Source organism: Neltuma alba, unplaced genomic scaffold (assembly GCF_004799145.2).
Source record: "Neltuma alba isolate B1F8T4 unplaced genomic scaffold, ASM479914v2 tig00010117_pilon, whole genome shotgun sequence".
Classification (NCBI taxonomy): Eukaryota; Viridiplantae; Streptophyta; class Magnoliopsida; order Fabales; family Fabaceae; genus Neltuma; species Neltuma alba.
In genome coordinates this window covers 81,225-94,268 of record NW_021635069.1, presented here as the reverse complement: position 1 = coordinate 94,268, position 13,044 = coordinate 81,225, and the positions used below count along the sequence as shown (strand labels likewise).

The 13,044-nt window shown below is 36.7% G+C and overlaps 1 protein-coding gene across 1 annotated transcript; it reads left to right on the top strand.

Moving 5' to 3' along the window:
• The first annotated feature begins 231 nt into the window (after positions 1-231).
• LOC114754223 (uncharacterized) lies at positions 232-1,026 on the top strand. Its single transcript, XM_028943004.1, has one exon. The coding sequence runs from the start codon at positions 232-234 to the stop codon at positions 1,024-1,026; it is 795 nt and encodes a 264-aa protein (XP_028798837.1).
• Positions 1,027-13,044: the final 12,018 nt, after the last annotated feature.

Genomic DNA, 13,044 nt, shown 5'->3' with positions numbered 1-13,044 from the left:
GATGCTGTCGAATGTGTGAATTACATAGCAGCTGAAAATGTTCTTAGCCTGCCATTTGTAGTAGAGAGTGCACCAACTCCTTTGCCAGGGATGAATTCTCTAAAATGGAAGACAGTAGTGCTAGGATTGAGGTAGACTTTTCCAGATGCGGATGATTTCAAGAAGAAACTACACAAATTTAGCATTGCAAACAAATTTGAGTATAAATATGTGAAGAATTCTAATGCCCATATGTATGTCAAATACAATGTTGAAGGTTGTCCATGGAGGATCAGTGCGAGAACAGCTGGAAAGAGTACTCCAGCATTTTTACGTGTAACGATATTAAAAAATGAGCATGTTCATAATGCCCAAGATAATCTTCACGTGACACATGGTGGATCAGCTAGCTTGACATCATCAATTATAATTGAAGAGGTTAGGGATCACATAGACATGCATCCAAATGATATAAAAAAGAGGTTGGAAAGAGATTATGGTGTGAAGTTGACATACAAGCAAGCATACAGGGCCAAGGAAAAAGCATTGGAGGACATACATGGCAGACCTGATCAAACTTACATGCTTATTCCATGGATATGTGACCGGTTGAAGGAAACCGATGACAAAACAGTGGCAAAATGGGTGGCTGCAAGGAACAACAGATTTGAGCGTGTATTCATAGCCTATGGGTGTTGTATAGAGGGTTTTATTGCTGGTGCTAGACATGTACTGTATATTGATGGAAGTCATTTAAGTGGACCGTATAAGGGGACACTACTTTCAGCGTCAGCTTATGATGCAGACAATGAATTATTACCTTTTACCATTGCGATTGTGAAGGGAAAGACATTTGAGGATTGGACATGGTTCTTACATATGATTAAGGAGATAGTTGGGTCAATGCAATTAACAATTATTTCAGACCGACACAATGCAATTATAGGCACTGTGCAAGCAATATTCAGAGGTGAGCGATATGCATACTGTTACATACATGTTAAGGAGAATTTCAGTACACAAATGATCAAGTTAAATAGAGGATAAAGGAAGACAAGTGGTAACACAAGGGAGGATGGACTGCATTTCCTAGATGCCATTGCATATGCAAGGCTTGACACAGAGTTTGATCAAGCAATGGATAACATGAGACACTTCAATTCCCAATTATTTGAATAGCTTGTCAATCATGGTGATATTCACAAGTGGGCCTTAAGCAAGTTCCCTTTTAAACGATAGGACAACAAAACAACAAACCTTGCGGAGTCATTCAATGCGTGGATGTTGAAGGAAAAAAGATATAGTGTTGCCCAACTTTTACATGAGCATCGTGAAAAAGTAGCCAAGAAAATGTATGCAGCAAGCATGGCAATGAGCAAATGGAAGAATGGTGTAGGCCTAAATACAAATGCAACATTGATGGAAAATGTGGCGAGATCTGCACGGATTTTAAGTGTTCCTTACGGAAGGGGGAGGGTGTGCGTCCATACAGCAAAAGGAGCCATTAATGTTGATCTTGAAAAAGGTGAATGTAGCTGTATAGCTTGGCAAATGTCAGGCATCCCATGCCCATATGCATGTGCAGCTATCAAGGCCTTGAATTGCAATGTGTATGATTTTATTGAAGAATGCTACAAGATTACATCCCAACAAAAGATTTATGGTAGGACGATGACTCCAGTGGTGACAATCGACATGCCAAATCCTAATAACTACCGACTGCAAGATATAGCAAGTCAAGTGTTTTTGGCACCACCTTTGACTAGTTGAAGAGAGCCTTTTTTTCCTTCGCTTTAGGGTTCTCACTCAAAATTAAATCCAAGCTATGCAGTATAATGCAAACTCGGGTCGTTTCTCTTTTGGGAGCCTAAATTAATTACCTAAGTTAGACTGAATGCTATGTAAAGTAATAAAAAGGGGTTTTTTTTTGGGTTTTTAACATTTAATGAAATGTGCCAAAGTTGAATGCAATGAAAACAAATCTAAGATACTATGTTTTTGGAGTTTTTAAGATAATAATGATGTAATGGAAATGAATGATAGGAAATCTCTTGAAAATGGTTTTGATGCAATCATAGTTCACTTAAATATGGGAGTTTCACAAATCATTAGGTTTTCTTAATCAGAACCTCATTAACTCAATGAGTCTAAAGCTTTCATTAATGAACTCATTAATGAAAGCTTTGTTTAGCTTCCCTAATGTGTAAATTTGGAATGATCATGCAATTGGCTTAATGTAATACACAATAAACTTAGCACCAAAACACAACCATGCAAGATAGGAGAGAATAATGATAGTTACAATAAGCATATATGCAACTACATATATTTAAGCTCATATTTCAACATCAATCAATCCAAAATACAAAAGTTAATCAGTAACCACTGATTACAGAATTAATCAAAGCATCTAACTAAGACTTTACAACTCCTAAACCTAGGAAATCATAAATGCCTAGCTAAAAAACTAAAGATTAAAACTAAAACTCCCCTTTGAAGCCTGGAAACTCATGCTACTCCACCATCTTCAAGAGTTGAAAAGCTTAGCTCATCATAGCCTTGGAATCAACTCCAACCAGAGGTAAATCTTCAGCCATAATGATCAGGAGATGAAAGAAATGAAAGTGGATGAAGAAGAAATGTAGGAAAATGGAAGGTGAAGAAGATGGAGATGGAGGATTAGGGTTTCTGTAGGAGAGATGAGAGAAGATGATGATAGAAACGTAGGTGGTGGCTGAATAATCAGGGTCTGACCTCATCATACCCAAAATAGGGTTTCTAACCCGAAAATTGCGTGTATGGGTCGGTTCCTGGGGTTGGGTAGGTCAGAATTTCCCGAAATGGTTGGGTTTGAAATTTGCTGATACGAGGGGTTCGCCACGGCGAACCATGGTAGAGAGCTTTGCTTCTTGACGGACAACGTTCGCCGCGGTGAAATCAGAAGTGTGCCGCGGTGAACTGAGGCAAAGGTTCCTTTTCACTCTTTGTGCCTTGAGTCTTCAATTCTGGCCCCAATCTCTAGTGTCCTATAATAAGAAGCAACAAATTGAAGTACCAATTGTCCTAGAAATCAATTGAATACAATTAATTACCAATTATGACAATTTTATCCTCAAAAAGATACTAACTTAAAGTAAGGACTCTTAATCTAAATTAAGCACAATTATCATTAAAAAGGGCCAGAAAATACCACAAAATCATGGATAATATAATGAAAAGATAATAATATCTTGAGCTCAATCACTAGTCGACCGCCTGGAAGGCCTAGGATAAATAGGCAAGAGTTGCAGTTTCAAAACAAGGTGTATCATTGTAGCGCATGCCAGCAAGTTGGCCACACAAGAAGAACATGCAAGAATCCAAACCCAACTTAAGGTTTGATGTCAATACCAATAGGGTTAATTTTTTTTTATAGGAATGGAATGACTCTTGAACCCTTTTTAATTTTTTTGGGAGAAGGGTTGATAGGTAGGCTATCTTTTTTGTAAATAATGTTAACTGGATAGGATATGTTCTGTAATCTGAATGATAAGAAAACATTAGGTGGTGGGTTAATCCTAATGTTAACTTGTCATTTGGATATCAATTATGTAGCTTCTGTCATAAGCCTACTGGTTTTTGGTAAATATTATCACTTCAGTGGTCAATTCCTTTACAGATGTAGCAAAGTCTGAATGTTAATGTAAAAATCCTATGATGGGTAGGCTATCCTTTTTGTAAATGATATTCACTAGGTAGGATATGTTTTGTAATCTGAATGACAAGGAAACATTAGGTGGTGGGTTAATCTTAATGTTAACTTGTCATTTGAATATAAGTTATGTAGCTTCTATGATGGGCCTATTGGTTTTTGGTAAATATTGTCACTTTAGTGGTCAATTCCATTACACATATAGTAAAGTCTGAATGTTAATGTAAACATCCTATGATGCTCTTCAGGTGTATTTCTATGCTATTTTGTCAACACAGATGACCTTTTGTTTAATACCCTCGAGGGAGATGGTGGAAGTTGCCAATGGGTATGACTAGAGTGGTTAATGTCATCAACAATGTTGTTATTCACATTACCAATGTTGTTATTATCATTTCTGGGCTAGTGAAACTCCTTGAAAATATCCGTTACTTGACTTTAAAATAAAGGAAGTGGAAGTGGAAAAAGCAGAGTGGTAAATATCATCACTAAAGTTGCATTTAAGATTTCCAATGTTGTCATTATCATTACAGGAGTAGTGAAATTTTATGAACAATTTGATGCATGGGTTTGAATTAAAGGAACTGGATATAGGAAAAGCATAGTGGTAAATCGCATTAGTGAAGTTGCAATTAAGACTTCAAATGTTGTCATTATGATTACAGGGGTAGTAATATTCCTTGAACAATTTGATGCGTGGATTTGAAATTAAGGTGGAAAAGGAAAAGGCAGAGTGGTAAATATCATCACTAAAGTTGCAATTGATATTTCTGATGTTGTCATTATCATTACGGGGGTAGTGAAATTTTGTGAACAATTTGATGTGTGGGTTTGAATTAAAGGAACCGGAAATGGGAAAAGCTGAGTGGTAAATCGCATTAGTGAAGTTGCAATTAAGACTTCAAATGTTGTCATTATGATTACCAGGGTTGTGATATTCCCTGAACAATTTGATGCGTGGGTTTAAATTAAAGGAATCAGAAATGGGAAAACCAGACTGGTAAATATCATTACTGAAGTTACAATTAATATTTTCAATGTTGCATTATCATTACGCGGGTAGTGAAATTTTCTGAACAATTTGATACGTGGGTTTGAATTAAAGGAACCGGAAATGGGAAAAAAAGACTGGTAAATATCATTACTAAAGTTGCAATTAAGATTTACAATTTCATACGTGGGTTTAGAATATGGCAATGCAAATGGGGAAACCGTAGTGGTAAATCTCATTACTATAGTTGCAATTTACATTAACAATGTTGTGATTTTCATTACCCAGGTAGTGCAATTCTGTGACAAAATTTATACGTGGGTACGAACATACAGTTGCAAAAAGCAATAGCGAGGTGGTAACAATCATTACAAAAGTTGCAATTTTCATTACGAATGTTGTGATTATCATTACCGGGGTAGTAGATTTCTGTTAAAAAAGTGTTACTTGGGTATGAACATGCAGAGTTGCAAAAGGCAATAGGAAGATTGTAACTATCATTATACAGGTTGCAATTATCAATACGAACGTTGTCATTATCATTACTGGGGTAGCGAAAATGGATTAAAAAAAACATGATTTGGGCTTGAAAGACTTCAGATGCAAATGGCAACAGCGACGTGGTAACTATCATTACAAAGGTTGCAATTCTCAATACGAAAGTTGTTAATCCTATTACTTGTGTAGTGAACCTGGGTCCAAGTGGATGTAATTTAGGGCACAAATAATCAACTTGTGATTATCATCACGGAAGTCACATGGAATGTTGTAAATACCATAAATTTTTTACTCAAATTATCCCAAAAAAGATTGCAATTAGGCCAACAAATGGTAGCCACTTACTACCTCCAACCATAAGTCAAACATGTTCACAAAAAACTAACACTACTTCACAAGTACTATATGCCTAATCTATATAATGTTTCCTGCTATCACAGATGCCGTCTTTTGGTCAATGTGGTGGCTTGGGTTGATGAAAGCAAGCTTAATGTTTCATCACGTCTTGAATTGAGCTCATAATTCACTAGCCACCACATGAGGTTTCGTCAGAATTCAGCCACTTGTTCATCTGTATGGTCAAGTATCTCACTGGGCTTCTATTTACTCAACCATATTAATACATGAACGCTGCAGTCTTTCCTGCACATGAAAACATCCCAACGATGTAAAAGAATGAAAATAACACATTGGGCTGCTTTGAGATGTAATAATATCAACAACATAAACCACTCACAGATTGTTTTGTTACGGAACAGGAGCCCAAATGATATCACTTATTTTCTTCTTCCCAGTGGCATTAGGCTTAACTATCTCAATAATGTCATAAAATCTATTCCTCTGCACAATATCATTATACGATTGTAAATAAAAGGTAAATGAAATGTCAATCATAGAAGATGAGTTGCATTATCCTTACACATTCAGTGACCACGGTCATCATATCATCAATAATTACACCCTTCTTCTTGCTTTTCTTCTTACCCTCTAAATTTGGCTTCATTGAGTCCAGTACATAGAAATTCATTGTGCTAGGCTCAAGCACAACACAGAACCAGTGAGCGCCAACAAGTGTGGGTCCAAGGATCAAATCACATTCTCCTATGTTGTAGCCTACATTTTCAAGTAAAAAATTGATTCTTCCGTTTTGTAGCATCCCACAGCTTTGGGTTAGCTGCCATTATTGCCTAAAACATGAACATTTTAGTCATTTATCAACATCAATCCACAAAAAACTAACATCTCAGCAAGCTTACCATAAAGTCGGTATCAAAAATGTGCTGCTTCACCTACCCTTCCTTCTCTATATTAGCCATTAGAGTCTTGCACACAGTTGACATCAGCTGAATGCAAAGAGATGATTGTTTTGATGAACCCAAAACACAACATCTACTAAATAATTAAATGACCTGATCACAAATATTCTACTTACTTGGTTACCTATTTTCTCAATTCCACCAAGTGTCCTGAGCTGATCCCGAGTGATATCTTCATCGGAGATTTTCACCAAAGGCCTAAAAATATGTTGTCAATATCATTATGCATGTAGTCAATTAGCATAAAATCGTAATGAATATGATTACGTGGGTAGTGGATATGTACATACATGTCACCCTCCTTGCTTGAACACATATGGGAAACTGTGTCATAAAACTGGTCCTTGTCATCCATGGGCCTCTTTCGCCTCTTAATTGGCTTTGTCAAAATCCATGGAGAATTGATAGCGGATTTCATCTCCCTTTACGACCTCCGGAGTTGACATCCCTTGTCCATGGAGGAAAAGGGCAAGGGAGACTCCATAATTTCTTTGTCTGCACCTTCTGCTGCAACACCGATCTCATCACCCCTATCTGAGCCAATTGCATCATCGTCTCCTTGATCATCTCCCTCATGGAACTCATCTCTATCATCATCTTCATGATCAGACTCATGTCCATCATGATCATGGGGGTCCTCATCACCAAATGCATTATCATCTCCCTTATCATCATCTGGGACGTCAATAGGGTGCTCATCATCTGTGGTCAAATTATTTTCCTCTATCGTTATCTACACCTTATCCAGCTCATCTTCTATTGCACTTATAAGCCTCCTAGTGCTTAATTCGATCTGAGCCATCAATCGTTCGTGCAACTTCTATAACTCCAGCAGCAAACAATTTAAAATGAGTAAACACTTTTTTCATGAGATTATTTGCTAATGAGAATGAAAATTAGTAACGAAAGCACATACCGAGTGTAAATGAGCCACACTTCTGCGTTTTCCTTCATCCTTCCCATTTCTATCGATACTTCCCTTGCCCTTATACAGTAAAACCCTCTTGCTTTCCCTCTCTTTCTTTTCCAGCTTCCTTATCGTCTCATCAGTCCAAAATTGAATAGCATTTAGGGACCCTCTCTCAACAGTTTTGGATAGTGGGAAGTGCTCAGCAAAATATAACTACAACAGTAAATCATTAACATCCCAATTCCACAAATAAAGAAAACAATAACTTAGAAGCATAGGTTAGAAATACATACCAACAGGAGGTAGATGCATCCTCCCACACTACAGCTTCCTTCATCTTCTACCAATCAAATTGGTGAAATCCCTTCATGGTACAACACATGACTCTTATTAGCTTGTCACTCACAGTTGTTTGTGAAGTAGGAGTTAAAAAACTCCCAAGTGTGTACAGCATAAACAAGAACTCAAACTCATCTTTCTTCTGCCCAGATTTAATGTCATTGAGGATCTTCGTATAAGGGACTTTACCAAATTTCTCCTTTAACCTCTGGTACGTCTCATCATCATCACCACATACGTCTATTTTTACCTTCTCCCCTGTGTGGGGTACACCCAACAAGTTTGCAACATCATTTGCATCTATTTCCTTTATTATCCCTCTTATTAGAAATTGATGGGTAGGTGGATCATATGCTCGAAGCACACATACTATGAGGTCACGAGGGAGTCTCTCACATCCAATGTCAAGCAAATGGCCAAAGCCTAAATTTTGTACCCTTACTTTCAAACCTTCATCATCTTTTATGAAGTCCACTAATGACTTAAATTGCTAAACTGAGCAACGAGTGCTGAAAGCCACTTTTTTCTTCCTCTTCTTCTTCATCCCTTCCTTTCTTGATTACTTCACCCGATCACTATATTTCTTCTGCTCCTCTGGTGTCAACTGCTTCCATGCCTTTGATGCCTTTTTCACTTGTTCATACATATTCTTAAACTTCTCCCCACCCTTAAGAAATTCTCGTCTAAACAACATGTAGCCATTCTTCACTTCTTCACTTGGCCCTCCTTCTACAACAAGCATAAATAACTAAATCTGGTCAGTTGAACCGCTCAACTTTCTCTGCATTTCAAAAAAGTTGTCATTACCATTTCTAGTGTAGTCATTCACATTATAGGTGTTGTTATTTAGCCACAAAATGAACCTTGACTATTTACTACTTAGATAACTAAATTTGCTGATCACGTAATGAATGTTATTGCTTCTTTCTCACTTCACAGAACAGAGCAGAAAATAGAGACTAACGACATAATACACTTTAAGAACAAACTAAAAACAATCTAATCTTACCAAACCTATATAACTCAACCACTTAATTCCTATTACAACTGCATATTACCGTTTGTCGCAATCATAGTTATTTCGCCAACCTCCTCCATGACAGCAATGCAATTGATGCTTCTCAGCACTTCAGCGACCTCTAACTCTTCAATCCTCAAACCAGCAGATTAATCTCTACCTCTTCAATCCTCAAACCAGTAGATTAAAAAATAAATGAATATGCATCAGAAGTGATTCTTTTTTGATGAAATGTTACAAAATTTGCATCTTCAAGTAACTTATATTATGGAAATTACTACTACACAGTGCCACAAATGACCAAGTAAATAATAGCAATAGATAAGAAGGTCACAAAGGTTATTCTCACTTGGTACATACTGAAATGAATATGCATGTTCATCCCCAGGTAAATTGCACCGCTAAATGACTGAGGTTATGCCCATTAGGTAGCTATATCTTCAAAACAGAGTTCTACCCACGAAGAGTCACCCCTTTCAATTTATTTTACAATGTTAAATTTGCATAACCGATATGGGGATATAATTGAACTCATTTTAGTCCTATACACAATGCTAAAAATGTGCAATGTCCATTACACGAACAGACCAAACAAGGGGGCAGAAACAAGAAGCATCCACTGGCTCATGTGCGATAGTGGTCTCAATTTATGGGCTTCTAAAAAGTAGTGTAACAATCATAAACACACACGTATATTATGCCTTCCAACATTACAGCAACACAACAATCAGGCAACAACAATCAAAGAGATATCTCGTCAAACATGTACCGAGTTATATGAATTAGAGCAAACGAACAACTTCTGTAATTCCGTCACATACAGAAGCACCGAGTTTTAATCTAATCTACCTTTACATTCCATTTTAAGCCTTTACCATTGCTTCCCCTACTTTACAACCAACATTCACCGTTTTTCCCAAATCAAAACACTCCAATCAGACAAGTACAAGACGAAGAGATTTAGGTGGCTTACTGGGGTCGGAACGAATATCAACTTCTTCCTCAACCGGCGACAACCTTACAGGTGCTCTCCCTCAGAATCTCTCTCTCTAGCCACCCCCTCTCCCTTCTGAAGATTGAAGCTTGTCACTAGTTTATTGCTTCTCACTGCGACCCACAGAAAAGACAAAGAAGCCGGAAGCTATTCACATTCCTCATTCACAGTATCCTCAACCATGGCAATGTGAGACTTGCGAGAACTATATGCAGTTTCGCTGAGTGCAATGTGAGAGTTTAGAGAACCCTATGGTCTATGCAGTTTCGCCGAGTGGAGAACCGCCAACCAAACTCTAGTTCCGTTGCACAATATCCCGCCCTCTGATTCCTGAAAAAATTGAGGGCATTTCAGTCTTTTTGGTAAATTATCCAAATTCCAGATTGATACCCCATGCCCATTTTGTCATTTCAGTAATTTACATGCCCATTTTGTCATTTCAGAATTCAACAGTCATTTTCTTGTCATTTTCCCTTTAACTTTTTAGATTTTAAAATTAAAAAAAATAACCAACCAAACCCCTTTTTAATAGCAATTTTGATTTTAGTTAACTTAGGATCTAATTAATTTTTTGCTCCAATAAAAAAATGACTTTGGTTTGCATCATTTACTGTATTCTAAATTGAATTTAATTTGACCTCCAAGGCGACATGAGGATAAGGGCTTGGGCTATGACATGCGCAACACCAAAATCATGCTTTCCTAATGAAGCTGGGTGGAATATGGTTCACCCTAGGGATGACTTCTGGGTTTGCGTACTCCGTGACAAATATAAATGTGGAAATGATGTGATGCCTAACATTCAGAATAGAGGAGCAGGGTCCAATGTGTTGTCGGGGATCAAGAAGATCGACTTGGAAAGATGTGAAGGAGGCCGTTGAAAATAATCCTAATAACAATGGAGTAAGATGGAAGTGGGAGAAAAAAGGTGAGTTATCAGTGCGATCGACCTATGCAAAACTCATGAAAATTGATTCACAGGTTGCCTCGATCTGGGAGAGTATGGAAAGTTCAAGCAATGCAATGGTGTCGGTCATTTCTTTAGCTGGCCGCGAGAGAAAGCCTCCTGACAAATGAGAGTCGCATGATGAGGGGTATGACTACCGATAGCTATTGCAATCTGTGCGGAAATTGAGAAGAAACCGTAATCTACATCCTTCGCGACTGCAAACATGTCGGAGTGGTATGGAGGTTGCTGGTACAACCCACGGTTTGGGGAAAATTCTTGAGGGGCGACGTGAAGGAGTGGATTGGATCGAATATTACCGAGCATAAGTCACGAGAGGATACTAACTAGGATGTAGTCTTCATAATTACCTGCTGGTAGATATGGAGATACAGGAACCTAAGTATGTTTGAAAATAAGTTTCTGTGCGGATACCATTGTTGCTCGAGTGACCGCTATGAAGGTTAGTGTCAATGAAGCTCAATGCAAACTAATGGGTACCCATATAACCAATGATTCACGCAAGGCAGTTTGGAAGCCCCCTGACCAGGGTGGGTGAAAATTAACGTCGGCGTTGCTTTCACGCGGCACTCAGGGAACATGGCTTATGGAGGTATAGTAAGGGACGACAAATGGCACTTTCTCATTGGCTTCACTTGTAACATGGCTCGTAAGGATTGTCTCTTGGCTGAAATATGGGCTTGCTTGCATGGATTGAAAGTAGCTTGGGAAAGTGGGTATAAAAAGATCGTCTTGGAATCTGGCTCAACATAAGCAGTCAACCTTCTCCAGTCAACAGAAACTTATGCTCATGAATGTCACCAGCTGATCAAGAACTGCGGAAGTTTGATTCAAAGGGAGTGGATGGTCCAACCTCAACATGTAAACAGAGAAGCGAATATGGCTGCGAATTATCTTGCGAAGTATGGCTTAAGCGCAATGCCAGGATTTCACTGTGTAGGACATGCCCCACGCAAGTTGCTTGAGATTCTTTTGAAGGATGGGAAGGTTTGGAATGGGATAGACTAGTGTGTCCTGAGTTTCATCTTTCCGGGGGGGGGGGGGGGGAGGAAGAGAGCTAATTTTCATTTTTTTTTCTGGTGGGATCCATGATTTTTGTAAACAAAAGTACCAAAATACCCCTAATTAAAAAAAGCTAAGGGTCAAAAATACCCATGAACTTATATCAAAAGTTTATCAAATACCATATAATTTTTATGAAAGTACCAAAATACTCCCAATCTCAGTGGATCATTGCATTAGAATGTGTTGGAGATTATTAATTATAATAAATTTTTATAATTAAAATAACTTGTGTAAAAATATTTAAGCCTTAGTGATAAGTAATTTATATTCCCAATCTCTTTTTCAGTAGACATTATGGGTATTTTATGAAAATAAGTTGTTTGCATCAATAACACATGAAATAGTGTGTTTATCCTCTAGTTTATTTTATCAAATTTAACAGCCAACTTGAAATTTCTTTTATATTTATATTCAATTCTTTGAGAGAATTAAAAATCACTTTTGACAGTAGGACCCATAATTTTTTTAATCAAAGTACCAAAATATCCCCAGTTAATAAAAATAAGAAACCACCATCTCCTTCCAACTCCTCAATGGTCTTCTCGGTTCGTCTCTTTTCTAAGAAAAAAGTTCATCCTCTTACAAAATGGATTGAGATTCTTTATTTCAATCAAATTTTAGAATATCCTCATATAATTTTTTCTGGAGATTCAATTATGACTTTTTTAAGTTGAATAAAAATCTAAAAATATCAACTGAACACTAATCAAGGGATTAAAATGTAAATATTTATTGACTTTATTTAACAATCGACAATTAAAACACTTCAGAATAAGTGATAATAATATTAAAATATAAAACCTGATAAGTTATAAAAATATTTAATTATTGCATATAATATTTATGTTATTAAAATATTTTTAGCCATAATAATTAATATAAACATTATAACAATTGACTGGTTTTTATTTAAAAAAAGAAAAAAATTGGCTGATCAAGAAAAAAATTATTAAGAAACATTAATAATTTCTTTAATTATAAATTTTGGGGATATAAAAATTTTTTATATTTAAAATCTCTAACACACTCTAATGCAATAACTCTTCGAGGTTGAGAGTATTTTGGTACTTTTATTAAAAATTATATGGCGCTTCGTGAATTTTTAGTATAAATTCATAGATATTTTTTACCCTTAAATTTTTTTTTATTTTAATTGGGATCATTTTGGTACCTTGATTAAAAAAAAAAAAAAAAGGTCCCACAACCCAAAAAATGGATGTTAGTTAATTTTAACGGAACTATTATTATTGAGTTCTTTTTAAACTTGAATTACTAG